The 20,998-nt window shown below is 26.7% G+C and overlaps 9 protein-coding genes across 9 annotated transcripts; 4 read left to right on the top strand and 5 right to left on the bottom strand.

Moving 5' to 3' along the window:
- Positions 1-290: 290 nt before the first annotated feature.
- Positions 291-3,938, bottom strand: ADR1 (DNA-binding transcription factor ADR1; the record flags this gene model as incomplete). Its single annotated transcript, XM_011277052.1, has 1 exon — positions 291-3,938. The coding sequence occupies one exon, from the start codon at positions 3,936-3,938 to the stop codon at positions 291-293; it is 3,648 nt and encodes a 1,215-aa protein (XP_011275354.1).
- Positions 3,939-4,516: 578 nt separating this feature from the next.
- SPA2 (Spa2p) lies at positions 4,517-8,509 on the bottom strand (the record flags this gene model as incomplete). Its single annotated transcript, XM_011277051.1, has 1 exon — positions 4,517-8,509. One exon carries the CDS (start codon positions 8,507-8,509, stop codon positions 4,517-4,519), a length of 3,993 nt encoding a protein of 1,330 aa, XP_011275353.1.
- Positions 8,510-8,886: 377 nt separating this feature from the next.
- Positions 8,887-10,260, bottom strand: AIM17 (Aim17p; the record flags this gene model as incomplete). Its single annotated transcript, XM_011277050.1, has 1 exon — positions 8,887-10,260. One exon carries the CDS (start codon positions 10,258-10,260, stop codon positions 8,887-8,889), a length of 1,374 nt encoding a protein of 457 aa, XP_011275352.1.
- A 243-nt stretch (positions 10,261-10,503) lies between these two features.
- On the top strand, positions 10,504-11,732 carry SPO11 (DNA topoisomerase (ATP-hydrolyzing); the record flags this gene model as incomplete). Its single annotated transcript, XM_011277049.1, has 2 exons — positions 10,504-10,592; positions 10,652-11,732. 2 exons carry the CDS (start codon positions 10,504-10,506, stop codon positions 11,730-11,732), a joined length of 1,170 nt encoding a protein of 389 aa, XP_011275351.1.
- A 340-nt stretch (positions 11,733-12,072) lies between these two features.
- On the top strand, positions 12,073-12,699 carry ERP2 (Erp2p; the record flags this gene model as incomplete). Its single annotated transcript, XM_011277048.1, has 1 exon — positions 12,073-12,699. One exon carries the CDS (start codon positions 12,073-12,075, stop codon positions 12,697-12,699), a length of 627 nt encoding a protein of 208 aa, XP_011275350.1.
- Positions 12,700-12,796: 97 nt separating this feature from the next.
- RPN7 (proteasome regulatory particle lid subunit RPN7) lies at positions 12,797-14,005 on the bottom strand (the record flags this gene model as incomplete). Its single annotated transcript, XM_011277047.1, has 1 exon — positions 12,797-14,005. The coding sequence occupies one exon, from the start codon at positions 14,003-14,005 to the stop codon at positions 12,797-12,799; it is 1,209 nt and encodes a 402-aa protein (XP_011275349.1).
- Positions 14,006-16,223: 2,218 nt separating this feature from the next.
- Positions 16,224-17,823, top strand: HXK2 (hexokinase 2; the record flags this gene model as incomplete). The annotated part of the gene is made up of 2 exons (XM_011277046.1): positions 16,224-16,262; positions 16,408-17,823. The coding sequence occupies 2 exons, from the start codon at positions 16,224-16,226 to the stop codon at positions 17,821-17,823; spliced, it is 1,455 nt and encodes a 484-aa protein (XP_011275348.1).
- A 508-nt stretch (positions 17,824-18,331) lies between these two features.
- RTG2 (Rtg2p) lies at positions 18,332-20,038 on the bottom strand (the record flags this gene model as incomplete). Its single annotated transcript, XM_011277045.1, has 1 exon — positions 18,332-20,038. One exon carries the CDS (start codon positions 20,036-20,038, stop codon positions 18,332-18,334), a length of 1,707 nt encoding a protein of 568 aa, XP_011275347.1.
- A 463-nt stretch (positions 20,039-20,501) lies between these two features.
- On the top strand, positions 20,502-20,858 carry MIM1 (Mim1p; the record flags this gene model as incomplete). The annotated part of the gene is made up of 1 exon (XM_011277044.1): positions 20,502-20,858. The coding sequence occupies one exon, from the start codon at positions 20,502-20,504 to the stop codon at positions 20,856-20,858; it is 357 nt and encodes a 118-aa protein (XP_011275346.1).
- Between the last annotated feature and the right edge of the window lie 140 nt (positions 20,859-20,998).

The following is a 20,998-nucleotide window of genomic DNA, read 5'->3' as shown; positions in this document are numbered from 1 at the left end:
CAATAAATAATTTTATTTAATATATTTAATAATGACTTTACAAATTATCAATAAAGAAATATTTTTGATATAATATGAATTATGTAGTTTTAAATAATGTGAATGAATTGAAAATTGAAGATATAAATAAATAAATAAGAACTATACTAACAAAATATATAATCTTTTTGGCATGTGTCGTAAAAATCATTAAGGTAAATTTGCATAAATTAATTTTTGTTTATGGTATTATATGTCTATTATAATATATTGGTTATCAAACCTTTTTGAATAAATTTTTGCAACTAAATTCATACATGTTGTTGTTGTTGTTGCTGCTGTTGTTGTTGTTGATATTTTTGCTGTTGTTGTTGAAATTGATGTTGATCTTGTTGATGTTCATTATCAAGATTAATTCTTAAATGGTAAAGTCCACCGCTTAAACTTTTAAAAATATTAAAATTCATTTCTTCTTCAAAAACATGACTATAAACAAATTGTCCAATCTTTAAAATATTTGAAGATAATCTTAATTTAGCAACTTGATAAACTTGAATTGGATTAATATTGGTTGAATATTCTGCTTCATTTAATAATCTTGGTGCAATTCCAAAATTAAATCTTGATTCATCAAATTCTTTTGTTGCTAATTTACTTTCTGGATCATTATACCCAAAATTTTTAACCATAATTTGTTCTAAATCAGCCAAAAATTTAGCAATTTTGATATAAATAGAAAAATTTTTAGAAATAAGTTTTAATTCTGATGGTTTTAAATTAGATGGAGTTATTGAAGTAGTTGGTTTATTTAAAATTCTTTTTTCAAATGAATGTAAAAATCTTGCAATATAAACAAAATTGAACATTAAACATTGTAAAGTTAATGAAAGACATTTTCTAAAATTTGAAGAATTAACATCATTGATGAAAATTAAACTAATGGTTCTTATGGAATAATCACAAGCATCAATTAAATCATCATTTTTAGCATTAATTTTGGAAAATTCTTCAGTTAAATCATTCCAACGTCTATTCCACATTGAATCTTTCATTTTAGATAAATCAATCTTTAATGATCTAATAACCAAGATATTTTTTAACAAAATTGATTCTAAATTTATATTTAAACTTTCATTAATCAACATATTTTCCCATTTATAATTTTTAACTAAATTTGAAGAATTTGAATGAAATGGTGAAATACCAGCAAAATTATTTGTTAAACTTTGTTTTTTATTAAAATAAAAATATTGTAATAAGCTAAACATAACAATATTTGCACCAAATTCACTTAATTTATAAGAAATTTGATTATTCATCAACATATCATTTATAATTTTTTCCAAATTTAATGAATAATTTAATGAACTATTTTTAACACAAACTTGTTTAAATTCATCAAGGTTTAAACAATCCCAAAAACTTTCTAAATCTGGTAAATCACATTTAATTTCTCTATATTTAATAAATGGTGAAATTTCATAAAAACATGTCAACATACTTGAAATATTAAAAATCATGAAAACTGTTCTAATTTTTGATTGATACATAATATATTCTTTAAAATATCCATCATTAATTTCAATATTTTCATGTTCAAATTTTAAACTTGTAAATTTAGAAACTTTAATTAATGTACAAAGTGCATTAACTTGTCTTAAAATAACACTTAAATCAGATTCATCATATTCAGCAAATAATCCATACAAAACACTTAAAATTAAAGATTGAACTAACCATAAAGGACTATTATGAGTTGTTGCTTTTTCAATATCATCAGTTTTTTTCCTTAAATCAAGATAAACATGAATACAACGTCTTGAAATTTCATATAAATCAGCAGAAATCTTTTTATTATTTGTGTATAACGAACCAGTCGTTGCAATTAATAAAGGTAAACAAACATGAGATGTTAAATCATTTGGTAATTCTTTATTTTTGGTATATTCATGCATATTTAATTCATTTAAAGTTGAAATATGAATAAATGGATAATGACTTAGGAATTTAGTTTTAAAATTTTCTGCAAATGAATTTAAAACATCTAATGAAGGTAAATCTGGAGGTGGTATATTAACAAATGGATATTTAGCTAATACTTTTTCAATTGTTGATTTCATATTTTCTGTAAATAATAAATGATTTGATAAATTACCATTATTTAATTGATTTTGATTTGAAAATGCATTTGAATTATTGACACTATAGTTGTTATTAGAATTTAATAATTGATCAACATCCATATTAGAAACAGTAAAATTATTAGTATTATGATTATTAATATGATTGTTATTATTTTCATTGAAAAACATATTAGATGGTGATATAGTTGAAGGGGCAAAATCATTACTTCCATAAAATGAATAACCAGCAGCTAAGATTTTTTCTTCATGATTTGGAACTTCTAATTCAGATAATAAATCATAATCATTAAAATTTGTTGAAGAATTATTAGCTGTATCATCAGGTGAAGAATTTGAATTTGAATCTTTTAAATATGATGAAGGTAATTTTGGATAAGAAAATTTAATATCATTATAATCTTCATGTTGATTTGCAAATGTATAATCATCATCATAAAATGAATAACCAAAAATATCATTTTCTCTTTTAACATTAACAGTTGAAGATTTTCTTGATTGTTTTCTTGAATGTCTTCTTGGTCTTGAATTACTTGATGATGGAGAAACTCTTGATTCTGATAATAATGAAGAAGGTGTATTTGAATCTTGTTGAAAGCCTAATGTAGTATTATGTCTTGCAAGTGTTGTTGGTCCAATTGAAACTGAACCTTGATTTTGATTTCCAGAATTTGTTATATTACCACCACCAGTGTGATTTTGAGCATCAGTTAATGAAAAATTATTCAAGAAGTCTAACCCAGGTAAAGTATTAATATCTGATAACCAATTATTAATACTATTATGATCTTGAGAATTTGTTCCTAAAATATTATCAACTGGTAATAATTGAGGAGTTGAAAATTCCACCGAATCTTGATAATTTTGAGTTTGTGGAACACTTGCATAATTTGCAGCAGAAGCAGCAGAAAATGAAGAACGACGACCTTCATTAACAAATCTATGTTGATTATGAAGTTGATTATATTGTGCACTATGACTATTTCCAAATAATAAATTTGAGTTATTTGTTGGATTTTGTTGTTGTTGATGATGATGTTGATTTGTAGAAGATGATGAATTATTTGAATTAAAAGATTCATTAGTTTTTTGTCTTTTCAATTGTCTTATAGGAGGTTGAACAGATTGAGATTCTAATGAATTTGATTCAGATTTTTCATCAATTTGATATTGAGGAGTTGGACTTGAAACTGATTTTGAACGAGCAGATTTTCTTCTTAATCTTTTAATTGCATCATCACAACCAGCATGTAATTTTTGAGCATGTCTTAATAATAAATCTCTTCTTGAAAATTTTCTTTGACATACACCACAACTAAAAGGTTTTTCCTTTGTATGAGATCTTTCATGTCTTTTTAAATGTTCATGTCTTGCAAAAGCTCTTGTACAAACATTACAAACAAATAATCTTGGTTTCCCACTTGGAGTTTTACCATTTCTACCTAAATTTTCAGGTATACTATCTAATCTTTTATTAATTTTAGAATTCATATTATTATTTGTTGTAGTTATTGGCTGACCAGCAGTATTAATAGTAGTTGTAGTTGTTGAAGTTGAAGAAGAATCATTGTTAACATTGGGTATTTCAACTTCTTGTTCATGTTGATAAGTGAAATTGCTTGAACTGAAACCTAAATCAACAGAACCAGCACCAGTATGAGAACCATCAACTCCGTGATGATAAGCAACACCATTTGGATGAGATTGATTATTCATTTGATTATTCATTTGATTTTGATTTTGATTTTGATTTTGACCTTGATCTTGTTGTCCACTTGAAGTTTTGACAAAATTGAATGGTGAATGAGTCAAAGACATTGTAAATAAAACATCAACTTATACCAATAAAGTATGTACCAAACTTTACCAAATCTTCTCAAGTGAAAAAAGAGTGTGAAAAAACCAATATTGAAAAGATCAACGCGCCAAAAACAATCAAGAGCAAGACAGACGTATAATACTGGAAAATAAGTTGAGGATTCAAACTGATCTTATTAGATAAATGATAAATTATTAAATATTGAATAAATTACACGTATAAAATTATCAAATATCCTTCGTTTCCTTTGTTCCTTTGTTTTGATTCTTTTGTTTTGACGGTTTTGGCACTTTTCTTCAATAAAAATTATCGAATTTTGATCATCAAATCTCCTCAAAAATAAAATAAATGAGCTTTATTAAACGAAAAAACTGGTACAAATTTGCGGGGAAGGCCCAGGCCCTAAATTATATTTAAATTTCAAACAATAGGCGCGGTTGCCAAAAGAGGAAATACGGTGGTATGACACCATCACGTGAATATATAGTCGGAATATAACTAAATTCTACTTTACTACTGAATCTATTATAAATACTTTAAAAATTGTTCAATTCAAGTCTCTTTTATTTATACAATCTCATCTATTCATTTTAGCATCCAGATGCTCAATCTCTTCCCTCAAATTCGCCTCTTCCACAGTCTTAACTAATTCTTTAGTACATTTAGCAACATCAAACGCTATACCTGCTAATCTTTGTTTAAAATGTTTTTCTGCATATTCTTCATTATCATCTTCACTTTCTTCTCCATCTTTACTTGATGAATTACACAGTATATCCATTCTTCTACCAGAATCTTCTAAACTTTGAACAACCCAAATACCATGTTCTTTTAATGATGCATTACGACTTTGATTCATAGAATTACTTGTAGCATCAATCATTTGTGAAACAACTGCATTAATAGCTCTAGATCCTGATCTTAATTCACCTTTAGTAGAATCAGCAGCTTTAATAGAAGTTAATAATGTTTGAATAGTTGATATGACTTTGACTGTTTGATGTTCAAGATATAATAACAATTCTGATAATGTATTATCTGGATCTTCAATATCAAAATCTCTAACATCAAAATCTTCATCTAAATCACGACCTCTTCTAACATTTCCATGTTCTTCTTCTTCTTCTTCTTCGTCTTCTTCTTCTTCTTCTTCTTTATCATAACTTTCTTCTTCTGCATCTTTGTCATCTTGTTTTTCTTCATGATCTTCATCATCACCTTTTAATCTATCACCTTTTGTAATTTCAACTGGTTTTATAACATTTTTTCCATTTTGTTCAATTAAATTAGAATTTAAATCATCTGGTTGAGTTTGAGCAGTTGCAAATCCACTTTTATCATTTTCAAGATTTAATGATTTAGAAATAGCTGAAGATTTATTATAATCACTTTCATTTGTTGATGATTTTGGTTGACTACCAGCTGTATAAGGATCAACATTAGCTTCTTTAACACTAAATTTTTGATAAGTGTTTGTTAAAGATTGTGGTTGTCTTGTTTTAGAAATATTTAATGGACCTTCATTAACTTCTTCATATGTATTTGAAACTTCATTTGGAACCTCATTCAGATCATCTTCTAATTCTTCTTCTTCATCTTGTTTATTATCATCAGAAATTTTTAAATTATTTAATTGAGGAATAGTATTGGAATCTAATATTTTAAAATTCAATTCTGGGTTCAAACTCTTTTTTTCCTTTTGTGGTGAAAATTGTTTATCTTTTGCAATAGCACCTCTAAGTTGTGCAACGGAATTTAAATCATCACTATCTTCATAAATATCATCATCATCAACAACATCATTATTTCCATTCTTATGATCATTTTGTTGATCAACTTCTTGTTCAAATTTCTCTTCATTTACACCATTTCCATTTCCATTTCCATCATCAAGACTTGATGTTTGAGTTTTTTGATCTTTTTCATCTTTTTTTGGTGATTTATTTGATGATAAACTTGCTGGAACAACAGATGCAAGAGCAGCTGGAATAACAGCAGGAATTGATGATTTAACTGTGTTTAAAACTGAATTATTTGTATTTGGTTTAGAATTAGATTCCTCCTTGGTTTGTAGATCAATAGATTTTAATAAATCATTTGTAACAGGCTCATTTGATTTTTTGGTATCAACATCTAATTTATCATTTGGTAATAAATCTTTCTTTTCTAATGATTCTGGAATTGAAACATTATTTTGCTTTGAACTATTTTGACTATCAACACTAATTCTTTTTTGACTATCAAAACTTGTTCTTCTTGGACTTAATTTACCAATTTTGGAATCATTAAAAGGACTAACAATTGATCTTTGAGGTGAAGTTTTAGAAGATTCTGAATCACTATTACCTTGTTGTTCAAATTGTCTAACTTTTGATAAAATGTTACTCGAAGATGATTTTCTCAGATGTGGTTTTGGTGGTGTTGTACCTTCTTGAGGTTTACGTTCACTTTCTGGACTATATCTTGATACTAATGAAGGTAATCCACTTTTTCTCAATGGTGTTGTAGTTGATGATGAAGAAGAAGGTGGAATATTACCACTGATTTCCTTATTATCAGAGCCATTAATACTTGAGGTATTATTATTATTACTATTACTATTCAATTTCAAACTTCTTGTTGTTGATGGAGAAGCAAATGAATCATTAAAACCATCTGATTTATTAAAATTTGATTTCAATTGATTAGGTGAAGGTGTAATAGTATTTTTATTTGAAAATTCTTCTGGATGTAATTTTTTATATTCATTATTTGCATTTTGAGGATTAATTGTAAGATTTAAAGATCTTGGGGTATTTGTATTTGTTGAAGAATTAATAGTTTTATTAATATTACTTGGAGTATTATTATTACTATTATTTTCAAATGATTTTTTAGCCATTCTTAAAGGTCTAACAGGTGAAATTTCTGATGGATCTTCATCTTCAATTTTTTTAGATTTAGTATTTGAATTTGAATTTTCAATTGATTGATTAAATTCTGAAGTATCAAATTTTGAATCATCTTTAATTAATTTAACATCAGAAATTAAATCACAAATTGTGAAAACAATTTCACTAACTGCACTTTCCACAATTAATTTTGGTAAAAATTCAGAATATAAAGCATAATATCTTGTTGATGTAATAGCATGAGAAATTGAAGCTCGTACTAAATCAATTTTTTCAGAATGTGGTGCAAAACTTATAATTTTACTTGAAACATTTGAAATTTTTGAAATATAATTAAATAATTCATTAATATTAATTTTTAAATTTGATGATTTTGTTTCTTTATTTAAAAAAAGTAAGAAATTTTCAATAGTTTGATATAAGAAATTAATCAGATTTATAGGTATTAATCCATTATTAATTAAATGTTTTGAAGTATTAATCTCAGATAATTTATTAATTGACAGTATATCTTCGATTTTTTGTAATTTTAAATCTTCAAATTTACTTCTCCAATCAATAACTTCTTTTTTCAAATCATCAAGTTGTTCTTGATTGATTGATGATGAGCCATTAGATGTATTTAGAAGAGGCTGTTCTTGTTGTAAAGATCTTGTATTAATATCTTTTTGATGATTATCAATAATTTCTTTATTTGAAATTAATTCATTTTTTAAATCTTCAATTTTAACATTTAAATTTGAGTTAATTTTTTTCAAATCATTTGATTCATTTTCAAATTTATCAGATTTACTTTGTAATAAGGCAATTTTTTGTTCTAATTGAGTTATAGTTTGATCCATTTTTGTACCTTCTTCTAATAACATTTCAATTTCTCTATCTTTATTTCTACCTTTTGATATAGATAATCCACGATTTATATTTTTCTTTTGTGGAGATGGTGTAGAAGAATCATTTAAATCTGATAAATTACTTTGATAACTATTTCTATTTGAATTATTTGAATTTTTTTCAAAATCTTGAATTAATTCTTTTGATTGATTTCTTGAATGATTTCTTGAATGAATAGAATGTATAGTATTTCTTTTTGTATCATTAGATTTTTTCAATTCACCAACATTATCATCTTCTTCATCAGAACTCCAAGCTAAATCAGCTTTTGTTGGAATAACAGTTGTTGATTGTAAACCTACAACACCATTTTTATTTGAAGGATCAGATCTTCTATCTTGATTAGATTCATCTTGATTATTATTATTACTGTTGTTATTATTATATTCATGTTTTTCATCAAGATCAATTAATTTTTCAGGAATTTTTTGATAATTTCTTCTTTCAATTTCATAAAAAATATCACTAACTAAATCTCTAAATCTACCTTGTTGTAAAGAACCTAATTTTTCTCTAGCTTCATTTCTTTTTGGATGGAATGAAGGTTTTGGTAAAAGGAAATCAGGTTCATCTCTTGATTCATCAATTCTTCTTTCTAATTCATCATAAACATCAGTACTTAATTCATAAAATTGAGTTGAAGATAATTTTAATAATTTCTCTCTAGCTTTAGCAGCTCTTTTAGGATTTGGTTTTGAAGGAGCATTTGAAACGTTCAGGAATTGTTTTAAAGCAGTATGATAAGTTCTAAGATCATTATATTGATCATGTTTTAAATCTGATGACATGATTTAACTATAATACCCACAAACAAAAACACCAAAACTTTACCACCTATAGTCCTATAGTAATAAACCAAAATATCAACCTTTATAATTCAACAGTGTTCCTTCCTATAAATGAAAATATAAGGAAGCTTTTAAAGGGAGAATTGATTAGTTTTTGGGAATATTTATTGAAAATATAATATTATAAATTTATTGGTTTTTGTACACAAAGTCTAATTTTTTTTTTTCTTTGAATGAAATTTGACGCGTTGATTTTTTTTAAGAATTTTGAAATTTTGATGAAATTCACAGATACAATCTTACGTAATCAATATAACCAATTTTATAAAATAAGTATAAATAATCTAAAAATAATAAAATAATATATAAATAGTTTCTTATTTCTTCTTCATGACTCTTAGCTTGGAAAGATACGAATCCTTATCAATATAACAACCTTTTAACCATCTTTCACCACTATTATTATCAAATTGATCTCTTGCATGTAAAATTCTTCTATTATCAAATATAATACAAGAACCTTCTTCAACTTTAAATTTTAATTGATTTTCTTTATTATTAATATAATCTTCAAATTCTTTAAAACCTCTTAGGAAATCTTGAAATAAATGACGATCACCTTTCTCTTTTGCACCTGAAATTTTACTATGATTATTATCATCACCAATTACTTCACCTGTAATACCAAAATCAAAAGGTGCTTGGAATGGAGGTGAATAATTAATTTCACGGAAATGATCTTTATATTCACCAAATCCACCTTGTTCAATAACTTCATTTTCCACAATTAAAGGTCTTGAATAATAATAAGAATGACCATTTTTTTCATAATGATAATTAATTGGAACAGTTAATAATGCCTGGTAAGCAGGAGAATCAATTGTTTTAACATGTCTTGCAGCAGCAAATCCATCAACAAATACATTTTCACCACCTTTGGATTTATTTTTAATAAAATGTAATAATTGTAAACCTGGTGGAGATTCATAATAAAGTAAATCCATATGTAAAGGTAAAAATTGATTTGTATATGCAATATTTATAGCATTTGGTTTACTTTTAACATCAAATATTTCACCATAAAAAGTTTTTTTCAAATAAGCAATTCTTTCACCAATAATTTGAATTAATTTCTGAGATTCATGTTCTTCATCAGATAAATTTTTAGTAATATTAGTTATTTGAACTAAACCAAATTTATTTAAATCATTTAAAGCAAGGGATAATGTTGAATCATTAGTTAAATAATCATTATACTCATAACGTGGTAAATTATCAACGGTTAACATATTATGATTTGAATCCCATGCAATAATTTCATCTTCAAAATTTTTAGCTTTATCTTGTTTTCTACTTTCAATTGTGGAATTTAATTCTAAGAATTTCTGATCATAAATTGAATAATCACCATCATTCCAATAGATTTTAATTTGTTTTGAATTTGGAATTTCTATATTAATTGGATAACTATTAATTATTGAAGCTGTTGTAAATAATTTTTGACCTGAATTATAATCAATTGAATTTGAAGAAGTTGATGAATCTCTTAAAAACACATTATTATAACTAAAACTCTTGTTTTCTTTTAAGAATTGGAATGAAGTTGATTTCTTATTATAAACAACTTTTATATCATTATCAATAAATTCATTAATCACTTTATTGTTATTCAGGGGTAAATTTGATTTGAATTTCCCAATTGAACTTTTATGAAATGATCTATAACTTTTGATAACGTTTCTATTAAACATGATATTGATACTTGATATTGACTTCTTTTGATGTATTTCTTGTCAAACAATTAATTTGTTTATCAGTATTCAATCAATTCCTTCTCCGGATTAATGCAACTCCCACAAATTCCTAATACCTGCAATCGCGAATGGTAATCAGATCTTAAAACATTCTCTTTATTGTTTACTTTTCAAATTATTATTCAAATCCTTTAATTTTAATACTTTTTGTTTTTACTTGTTGAAGATAGACAAGTTATCATGAAGAACATTTACAACTCATTCAACAACAATTCAAAACAAAGAACAGTACATTTCCATCCTGATGTATCTACTCAGATTCTAAACAAGTAAAGATACCCGCTGTGCTATAACCCTATAGACCCTATATTAATTAACACCAAATTAGACGCTCACCTTTGGAGAAACTTGAATTGATTCAAAATACTATAACAAATGGAATCTTAGCCAATAATTCCATAATATTAAATATCAAACCAGAAAATAAAATTGGTAATAATAATAATAACAATTCAAAATCAATATTTAAATTACCTTCAAATAATTTAAATGAATCAAGACAATTTGCAATGTGTTTAAAATTAATATCAATGTTAATTGAAAATTTAAAAAATAAAAAAATAACAACTAAAAGAGATCTTTATTATCAAGATGTTTCTTTATTTGAAAATCAATCAAATGTTGATAAATTAATTAATTCAATTTGTAAAAGTTTAGGCTTTAATAATCTTGAAATTGGTGCTGTTGCTGCTCAAAAGGGTCTTTGTTTTGGTAATATTGATATAATTGATATAAGCAATAATGATATGAAATCATTTAATATAAAAGATGGTTGTTTTTTAATACCAAGAATTAATTCAAATTTTAAAATCATTATCAAACACCCAATTGATTATATATTAATTGTGGAAAAAGATTCAATTTTCCAATTAATTTGTGACCCTTTAAAAATGTCAAATAATTTAATCATAACTGGTAAAGGTTTCCCTGATAATAATACTAAAATGTTTTTAAATCTTTTATCTAAACAATACCCTCAAATTCCAATTTATGGATTTGCAGATATAGATCCTCATGGATTAAATATAATGAAACAATATAAAGATGGTGGTGATTTAAATAATTGTTTTATGGTTCATGAAATGGATCAATTCCATTGTCAAAATTTAAAATTATTAGATTTATTATCTAATTTACATTTTTTAAAAACGTTTGATTGTTTAGATTTTAGTTTAATTGATTATCAAATTTCATTTAAATTAATTGAATCTGAATTTGATGATAATGATAATAATTCAATTGAAAATGAAAAATTTAGAAATCAATTACAAAGAACAATGTTTTTCGGTAAAAAAGCTGAAATTGATCTGATTAAATCAAATGATGATAACAAATCAAACAACAAAACCGATTTGATTCAATTTATAGATGAAAGAATTAAAATATCAAATGGTTATGAAAAGAATTGAAAAGAATTGAAAAGAATTGAAAAGTATTAATTTGTTTATTTGATAATAATTTTCAGATCCGGTTTGTGCAACACCAAAACTTTCACGAAAATCATCGACAAAGGAAAAAAAAGAACAACGAATTCAATTTTGGGTACCTTTTGAAAAAAACACAAAGCAATAATATTAAAATATAATTTGATTTGATTTATTTCTATTGTTTCAACGCGTTAATTCAATTCTTATTAAGTTAATAATTGGTTTCGTGTCATATACATTATTTTTTATTGATTTCAATTGAAAACCTTAAGGTTGTTATTACATTTCATTTTATTTTCGTGTCAAATCAAAACAATACAATATGATTTTTAATAAACTTTGGCAATTTATAATTTCTTTAACTTTTTTATTATCATGCATTAAAGCAAGTCAAAAAGTTGCATTAAATTTATCACCTTTTGCAAAAGAATGTATTTTCCATGAATTAAATGATGATGATCATTCTTTAGTTATTAATTATCAAGTTTTACAAGGTGGTAATTTTGAATTAGATTTTGAAATTACTTCTCCAAAAGGTGAATCAATAATAAAACAAACAAATGAAAAATATGCTGATTTTTTATTGAAAACTTTTGGTTTAGGTGAATATACTTTTTGTTTTACAAATCCTTTTAATGTTATTAAAAAAGTTGAATTTTCAATTGAATTAGAACATAAAAAAGATTCATCAAATTCAAAACCAAAAGATAAAGATTCAATTATTTCTGAACATTCTTTAGATGAAATTGATAGAAATATTAATAAAATTGAAAAAATTTCAAATTATTTAAGAGCAAGAGAATGGAGAAATATGTCAACTGTTGAATCAACAAATTCAAGAATTTTTTATTTATCAATTTCAATTATTTTATTAATGGTGGTTGTTAGTGTTGGTCAAGCTTTAATTGTTCAATTTTTATTTCAATCACGTACTAAAAATTATGTTTAATTGGGAGGGAAAATTCAATCATTTATGTATATTACAATATAAAATAAAAATTTAAAGAAACACTTTTTTAATTAATTGTAAAAACTATATAGTTTACTTATTTTTCAGTTGTACCAGTTAATCTAACAGCTGCACCATATTTTTGTAATTTTGTTAATAAAGCATCACCTTGTTTAATTAAAATTTGATATTGAGAATTTTTATTATCTGGACGATTTGTTTCTATAATTCCATTAACTCTATCAATAACACAATTTAATTTTTTATTTGGAATAAATTTTGTTAAATCATTATCTAAAAATTCAATTGATACACCAAATGCTTGAGCCATTGAATTTAATGATAAAGTTTTATAAGATTCTAATAATTGTGCATAAGCTTTTCTTCTCATTTCTCTAATAAAATAATTTGAATGTATTGATAAAAATCTTGATGGAATTAAATTAACATCATTTGTTTCTAATAAATATTTAAAATATAATGAATAATCACTTGTATATAATGAATTAGTTAATGAAGTAATTGGTGTTAAATTTTTTGTGGCTGGTAATAAAGATAATAATTCTGGTGAATCAATGATTTTTTCTTTTAATTCATTTCTTGAAAGTGAAAAAGCACCTGAAATTGTTGCATAAATTGCCAATTGTTCATAAGTTGTAATTTCTGTTGATGTAAATGTTGCTAATGAATCAATTAATAAATTTGAAGATTTTTGGAAATCTCTTATTGATAAATAATATAAACCTTGATAAGTTTTAAAACGATTACGACGTTCCCAATCACCACCTTTATCAATTAATGATTTAGTAAAATCTAATTGTTTTGAAACAAATGATTTATCATCATAAAAAAATCCAATTCTAACAATTGTTAAAGAAATATCAATTTTTGAACCAGTTGATGGAGTTAATTCTATAGCTTTTTTCAAAGTTTGAATTGCTTTTGTTTTATCACCAATTTTAGTATAATATTCACCTAATTTTTTATAACCTTCAGCAGTTTCTAATTGACCTTCATCTTCATCTTCAACTTTTTTAATTGATTCATTTAATTTAAAAATTTCTTCATCATTTGATTTTAATAAATTTTTATATAAATGTTCATCAAATTTAATTAAATTTGGTACATATTCTTTTGTTAAATGATAATAATATGGTGCTAATTTTTCAATTGTAATTTCTTCAATTAATTCTTTAATAATTTGTGGGTGGCGATCTGATAATTCTGATTTTGTTAATAAAAAAGCCTTATCAGCCAATTCAAAATTAGGTATTCTTAATGATTCAGAAGATTCTTTATCAGTCATTGTGAGGGTTTAAAGAGATTTCAATTGTATAATTTATAATGTGATTTGCAATTGAATAATAATTTGATAATCTTGTTTTTATTGATATCTGTGAATTCAAAATACTCAGATTTCGAAAACCTTTGAAAATATAAGTTCGCGATATTCAAATTAAGCATAGTTTAATTAATAATATATTACATAATACATTTCCCCATTCGAACCCCGTCAAGCTCATTTACACGGTTTCATTAATTTCAATTTTTAAAATTTCAAAATATTATTTAAAATTTGAAAACGTCATGAAGCATTTTTTGCACTAAAACGTACGCTAAATTCTCGAGAAATTTGCGAAAAAGTACGTATGAATTTACTTAAACGTAACGTAAGTGCTTCGACACTTCGACAATAAAGTGAGAGAATTCTTCTAAAAATGATCAACACGTATGAATTAGTTTGAACGGAGAATTTGAATTATAGAACTGTGGATTTAATGATCCGTGAGTGGTAATTACCAACTTGTAACTTGTAACCCCAAAGATACAACAATGCGTTTAGTGTGAAATTAAGCACCCCACGTAATCTATACTTGATAACATCTTAAGTAAAGATGAATAATGAATAATGATCACGATATTATATACGGCCTTTCAAACCCGATTAACTTTATGTATACGGATGATATGTTCTCCCATTCTATATGCTTTTTGTTGTTCATTGCTGGATTTAATATTTTGAAAATTTGCACCCCGGCTAACACGATCTCCAGATTTCTCCAGATGATTTTACTGGAGAGAATATGGAGGTAAAAAAATTTAGTACCGATCTTAATAAATTAAGCACAAATAAATAAAGCTAGGAGTATAGTTTTAGCCCTATTAGAAGCTTATACCCAGGATATTTATCGTTGAGTGCCAGATACTATATACCAATATATGGATCGATCCCATATGGATCAAGATAAGCTAATTGTTTTGAAGCTCCTTCAGTGTTCAGTGTTCACTCACGGAATTATCTAGCAACATCTCCGGAAAAAATAAAATTGACAATCATTCGATCATGGAAAAAGGAATGAACGTTCACTACGATATTTGAAAGTTGCAGCGTTGCAGCCACTAAGATCTCAATATTTTTGATTACTATTTAAAAGTATTGGTCATTTACTGCTCACAACTATGAAAGATCAAATAAATTAATACGGTATGCCTTATAAATTCTAATGGCTCTCAGTAGTTACTGATCTGGATCGATAACTTTGGAGCGGAACAACACGCGACGTTTAAAAAAACGATCAACTAATTTTTAAGAAAACAATTAAACAACTTATTTTAATTAATTGATACCAACAGCAGTTATAAGGATCTTTAAGTGTATTTACTGATTACTGGAACAATTATTATATCCGTGATTTAGCAATTTGAACCAGTTCTTGATCAATAAAGATATTGTTACTACACTTTGATATTTGATCGGACAGTAATTAATTAATATTCCACCGCGGAAAAACTATAGACGTCAAAGAGCGATCGATAATATCGTTATACTTAACTCTTACAATAGGCTTTAATGTGTATTATACTAGTATACTATTCAATACAAACATCATAACTTCTTCATACCCCAGCTTCTTTCAAAACCACATGTACTCTCCAGACTTTCTCCAGATAAAAGGCAAAGTCGGGTTAAAAGTATTTTATGGATATGGATGGATGTTGCCTTTTTAGACTCCTTAATTCTTTATGCATCACACCAGAATTGTGCGACGTAAAATGGACAACAACGCAACAAAAACAACAACAACGATCCAACAACAACATCATCAAGAGGTTAATAAAGAGACAACAATACCGTAATGTATAGTGCTCATAATCATCCCGTTTATTAAAGTTTAAATCAAATGGGGAATTTTGTTTTAGACAGTTTTGATTTATTTTTGAAAATATCAAATTCAAATATTTAGTTTTATTTTTCGCAATGATTACCTTATTTAGTAATTTTCGTTTATTTTTTTTCGCATAATTTCGGTGAAACCTTTTTGTTTTTGGTTTTTTTGTAACAAAAGTTTACCATCTGACGTTTTTTTTTGTTGGTGGTGTTGAAAGTTGTCAAGAAAATCCATTGAATATAAAAACCAATCACATTCTCCAAGTTTTAATAAATCTCTTTTGTGAAATACCAAAAGTGTAAACTTATATTATCTTACATTTATATTTATAATAATTAAAATTAAATTATCATAATGGTTTCTTTAGTTGAACAAGCTGCCATTAACAGAACAGTATGTGTTTGTGGTTTCTTAAAGATCTTTTTGTTTTGTTTTTAAAAATATATATTCTGTATTACAAACAGGGCTTTATATTATTGAATGAAGAGGTCAATTAAAATTATTATAATCATGATACTAACTATTGATCTGTTTTTAGAACCTTTTAAAAGGTGTCTCTCCAGAAATTCTTTCTGAAATTGAAAAAATTGAAGAAATTTTAACTGTTTCACCAGAAACTTTAAAGAAAATTACTGCTCATTTCATTACTGAATTAGAAAAAGGTTTATCGAAAGAAGGTGGTAATATTCCAATGATTCCAGGTTGGGTTTTAGAATATCCAACTGGGGAAGAAACAGGTGATTATTTAGCTATTGATCTTGGTGGTACAAACTTAAGAGTTGTCTTGGTTAAATTATTGGGTGGTTCAAAATTCGAAACTGAACAACATAAATATTCATTACCTGATAACATTAGAACTGCAAAAGCTGAAGAATTATGGTCTTTTATTGCTGATTCTTTAAAAGTTTTCGTTGATCAACATTTCCCATCTGGTACTTCAAAAAAATTACCTTTAGGTTTTACATTTTCTTATCCAGCTTCTCAAAATGCTATTAATGAAGGTATTCTACAAAGATGGACTAAAGGTTATGATATTGATGGTGTTGAAGGTAAAGATGTTGTTCCAATGTTACAAGATGCTTTAGCCTCAAGAAATGTCCCAATTGAAGTTGTTGCTTTAATTAATGATACTACTGGTACTTTAGTTGCTTCAGCTTATACTGATCCAGAAGCTAAAATGGGTTTAATTTTTGGTACTGGTTGTAATGGTGCTTATTACGAAGTTGCTAAAAACATTCCAAAATTAGAAGGTAAATACGCTGAAGATATTGATCCAAATGGATTAATGGCCATTAACTGTGAATATGGTGCTTTTGATAACGAACATAAAGTTTTACCAAGAACCAAATATGATTTACAAGTTGATGAGGAATCACCAAGACCTGGTCAACAAAGTTTTGAAAAAATGATTAGTGGTTATTACTTAGGTGAATTATTACGTTTAATTTTATTAGACTTATATCATGATCAACATATTTTCAAAGGTGCTGATGTTTCATTATTAAGTAAACCATTTATTTTTGATACTTCAGTTCCAGCTAAAATTGAAGAAGATGCTTCATATGAAGAATTAAAAGATACTGAAGCTTTATTCAAAGAAATTTTAGGTGTCGAAACCAACTTAAATGAACGTAAATTAATTCGTCGTCTTGCTGAATTAATTGGTAACAGAGCTTCAAGATTGTCAGTTTGTGGTATTGCTGCTATCTGTAAGAAAAGAGGTTATGAAACTGCTCATTGTGCTGCTGATGGTTCAGTCTATAATAGATACCCAGGCTTCAAAGAACGTGCTGCTCAAGGGTTAAGAGATATTTTCGATTGGGATTTAGAACCAAAAGATTATCCAATCATTATTGTTCCAGCTCAAGATGGTTCAGGTGCTGGTGCTGCCATTATTGCTGCTTTAACTGAAAAAAGATTAGCTGCTGGTAAAAGTGTTGGTATTAAACAATAATTTAATCACAAAATATTAGGAAAATGGGTTTGATGTTTGACATGATTAAAAAAAAGCCAAAAAGAAAAAAAAAATATAAAAAAAATATTAAAGTAACGACCAAATGAGATATGTATTTTATATGATTTTATAAAAAAAGAGTGGGGAACCTTTTTCAATGTTGTGTTTTTTTTTATTTATGATGTTGAAATTTTGTTATCAAAATTTTATTCATAATTTAATGACCCTCTTTTTTATATTTATATATATGTTTGTTTTAAAATAGATGATTATAGAGTTAAAATTTATACTTGACTTTTGGGTCTCTTTGTTCATGTATCAAATCATAATATATCCGACCAATTTGAGATTATCAAACTGTTTAAAAATAAAAGCGGTCTTCTCAAATGGTATCTACATTTTAACGACAGTGCAGATAATCTACAATGACATATGTTTAGTACATATAAATTAGTTTTGTATAATTATATTAAATATTTTATAGCTTTCAATTAGCTCATTATTATTATTATTCATAAATTTCTACTCCAATTTTAACTTTTTCAGAACTACCTCTAGATAATTTACGAATTTTCTTTTGTAATGTTAAAATTCTACCACGGACACTTGCACTTGTTTTGATATCATCATTAGAAATCTGAACAATAACATCAAATTTTCTTTTTTCATCTTCATCTTTAACTTCCATATCTCCATTTACAATTTTAAAATTAAAAGCACCATCTCTAATATTACCACCTGGATGAACACCACAAATGACATACATTATAGCACCACAATATTTGGTCCACCAAACAACCCTTTCCATTTCAATTTTATTACCATCTCTTTTAACTAGATCACATAATGCAGTTTTAAAATTTTCTTCAACATCTGGCAAATCACCACCCCAACGATCACATAATGCAACACCAATTAAAGCCCTAGTTCTATGTGATAACCCATGAGATCCAGCAATTATACCTGTTGTGGCAACATGTAAAGCTGCAGTACATTGTAATTCTTTAGGATAGGCACAATGAACAAAAGCCAAGTTACATAAAGCTGGTGCAATTCTTTCTCTAACTTCTCTTGGGACATATTTTTCTGGCAATGCAGTTTTTAATAATTCAAGATATTTATTTGCTAACAATGGAGCATAAGGTCTTGATGCCATTATAAGTGGATCTTGTGAACGTATTTCTCTTGGTAACATTGAATATAAAGCACCTTCTCTAACACCACCCTCAGCAAAATGAACTGTTTTAATTTTTGGTAATGAATCACAAGCAGCTGATACCAGTAATCCAACAGCAGGTAATTGTGAACGTCTACGTTCACTGACTCTAAATATAGAATCTTTTTGAGGTAATGAATCTTTTAAAAATAGAAAATTTGAAATGTTTATGAAATCATTGAATGAACAAGAAAACCCATTAATAATGGTTGGAATTGGATATTGTTTAATGTCAGCTATTAATGCATGACCCAAACCTCTAAGACCACCACCGCAAGTATATAAATCAAATCCACCGTTTTTTTCAGCTTCTTCTAATAATTGTGGTGGAACATCTATTTTTTGAAAAGCTTCTTTATAAGCATTTTGAATTTCAAAATATAACGATTTTTTATCTTCAAATTGTAATCTTCTTGTTAATGCAGCAGCTCCATAAGGTAAAGAAACAGGATTTGAACTTAATGTTATCTCTCCATTGACGCATTGAATCCATGAAATTTGTGTTGAACCACCACCCAAATCCATAAATAGACCTGAAAGTGAATTAAATGAAGATGCAACACCATAAGAACCAATTCTACCTTCATCTTCTTTATTCAATAACTCAACTTCCCATCCAGTAGTGTCATAAATAGCATCTCTAAACTCTTGAGAATTAACAGCTTCCCTTGTAGCTTCAGTTGCCACAATACGAACGCCTGATTCTTGCACTCCAAAATCTTCACAAATTAATCTGAATCTTTTCATTGCAGCGCAAACATCATTAATGATTTCTGTTGGTATAGGTTTTTTCTCGTTGGAGTCTGGGCTGAATTGAGCATCAAATAAAGAGATACCAACTCTATCTTTGAAGACACAAGGCATAATTCTTGCATGGTGAGATGCTTTTGATGAAATACTAAACCTTATACCATTAGATCCAATATCCACAATACCAATCAAGGCTCTTCCAACAACTTCTGCTTCATCTTCTGTGTCATTTGGTGAAATAGATGACATCTCTTAATTTAATTTATACCTTTGCGCTAAAAACTTCTATGTTCAATAATATATAACTTTAAAAGGAGTGGGTGAATGGTAGAATTGATCAGATGCAACCAAAATAATTGACAATTAAAATCTCTATTAGTGATAATTGGTAGCTGGAGTATATATCCAAATATTTATTTGATACGCTTCAATGTAATATTAGCGTATGGAAAGAACGTTGGTTTTTAATTGGCTGAACCTGGTGATATCAAATCTCCTTTGGTTGAAATGTTTATCTTTTGATGATGTTGATATGGACTTTTTTGATTCATCTTGAGCCCAACCCAAAAAAAAATAAAAAAAATTAAAGAATTCAAAATTACGTAACAACAGTTCAATTTTGTGCAGTACATATCCAAAGAAACAAGAAAGTGTTTGAATTAATCATCAGATTGCAATATTTCAAGGAACAATTAACGAGACATCAAAACCAATGGATTCAGTATACTCAACAGGCCAGACAGGCGAATTTGCAACCACACAAGAAGTAGAAGAACAGATTGATGTTACCAAACAACAAACAATAAATGGAGCACAGGAACAACAAAGTGAAGAAGAATTAGAAGTTCAGTCAGAAATAACTAGGGAAGAAGTGCTGCAAGAAATTTACTCGAATAATGGGACCTACGATGAAGATGATAAACAATCATTTTCTATTACAAGATTCTTGGGAAGATTATCGGTGAATTTGATATTACCTTTCATCAATGGGTTAATGTTGGGTTTTGGTGAAATAATAGCTCATGAAATTGGATTCCATTATAACTGGACAGGTGCAAGAGTGAGTTAAATACGATTATATTTAATCTACCAGAATACTAACATAATAAACAGGTGTACCCACCAAGAAGAATCGCTGAGAAAAACAGTAAGCTCTTATAGTTTCGGAACTTCAGGTATATATAATTTTAAATGGTATGAGATACGACA

Source organism: Wickerhamomyces ciferrii, contig 00052 (assembly GCF_000313485.1).
Source record: "Wickerhamomyces ciferrii WGS project CAIF00000000 data, strain NRRL Y-1031 F-60-10, contig 00052, whole genome shotgun sequence".
NCBI lineage: Eukaryota > Fungi > Ascomycota > Saccharomycetes > Phaffomycetales > Wickerhamomycetaceae > Hansenula > Hansenula ciferrii.
The sequence above is the reverse complement of the archived record's forward strand: the minus strand, read 5'-3'. Positions and strand labels throughout refer to the sequence as shown.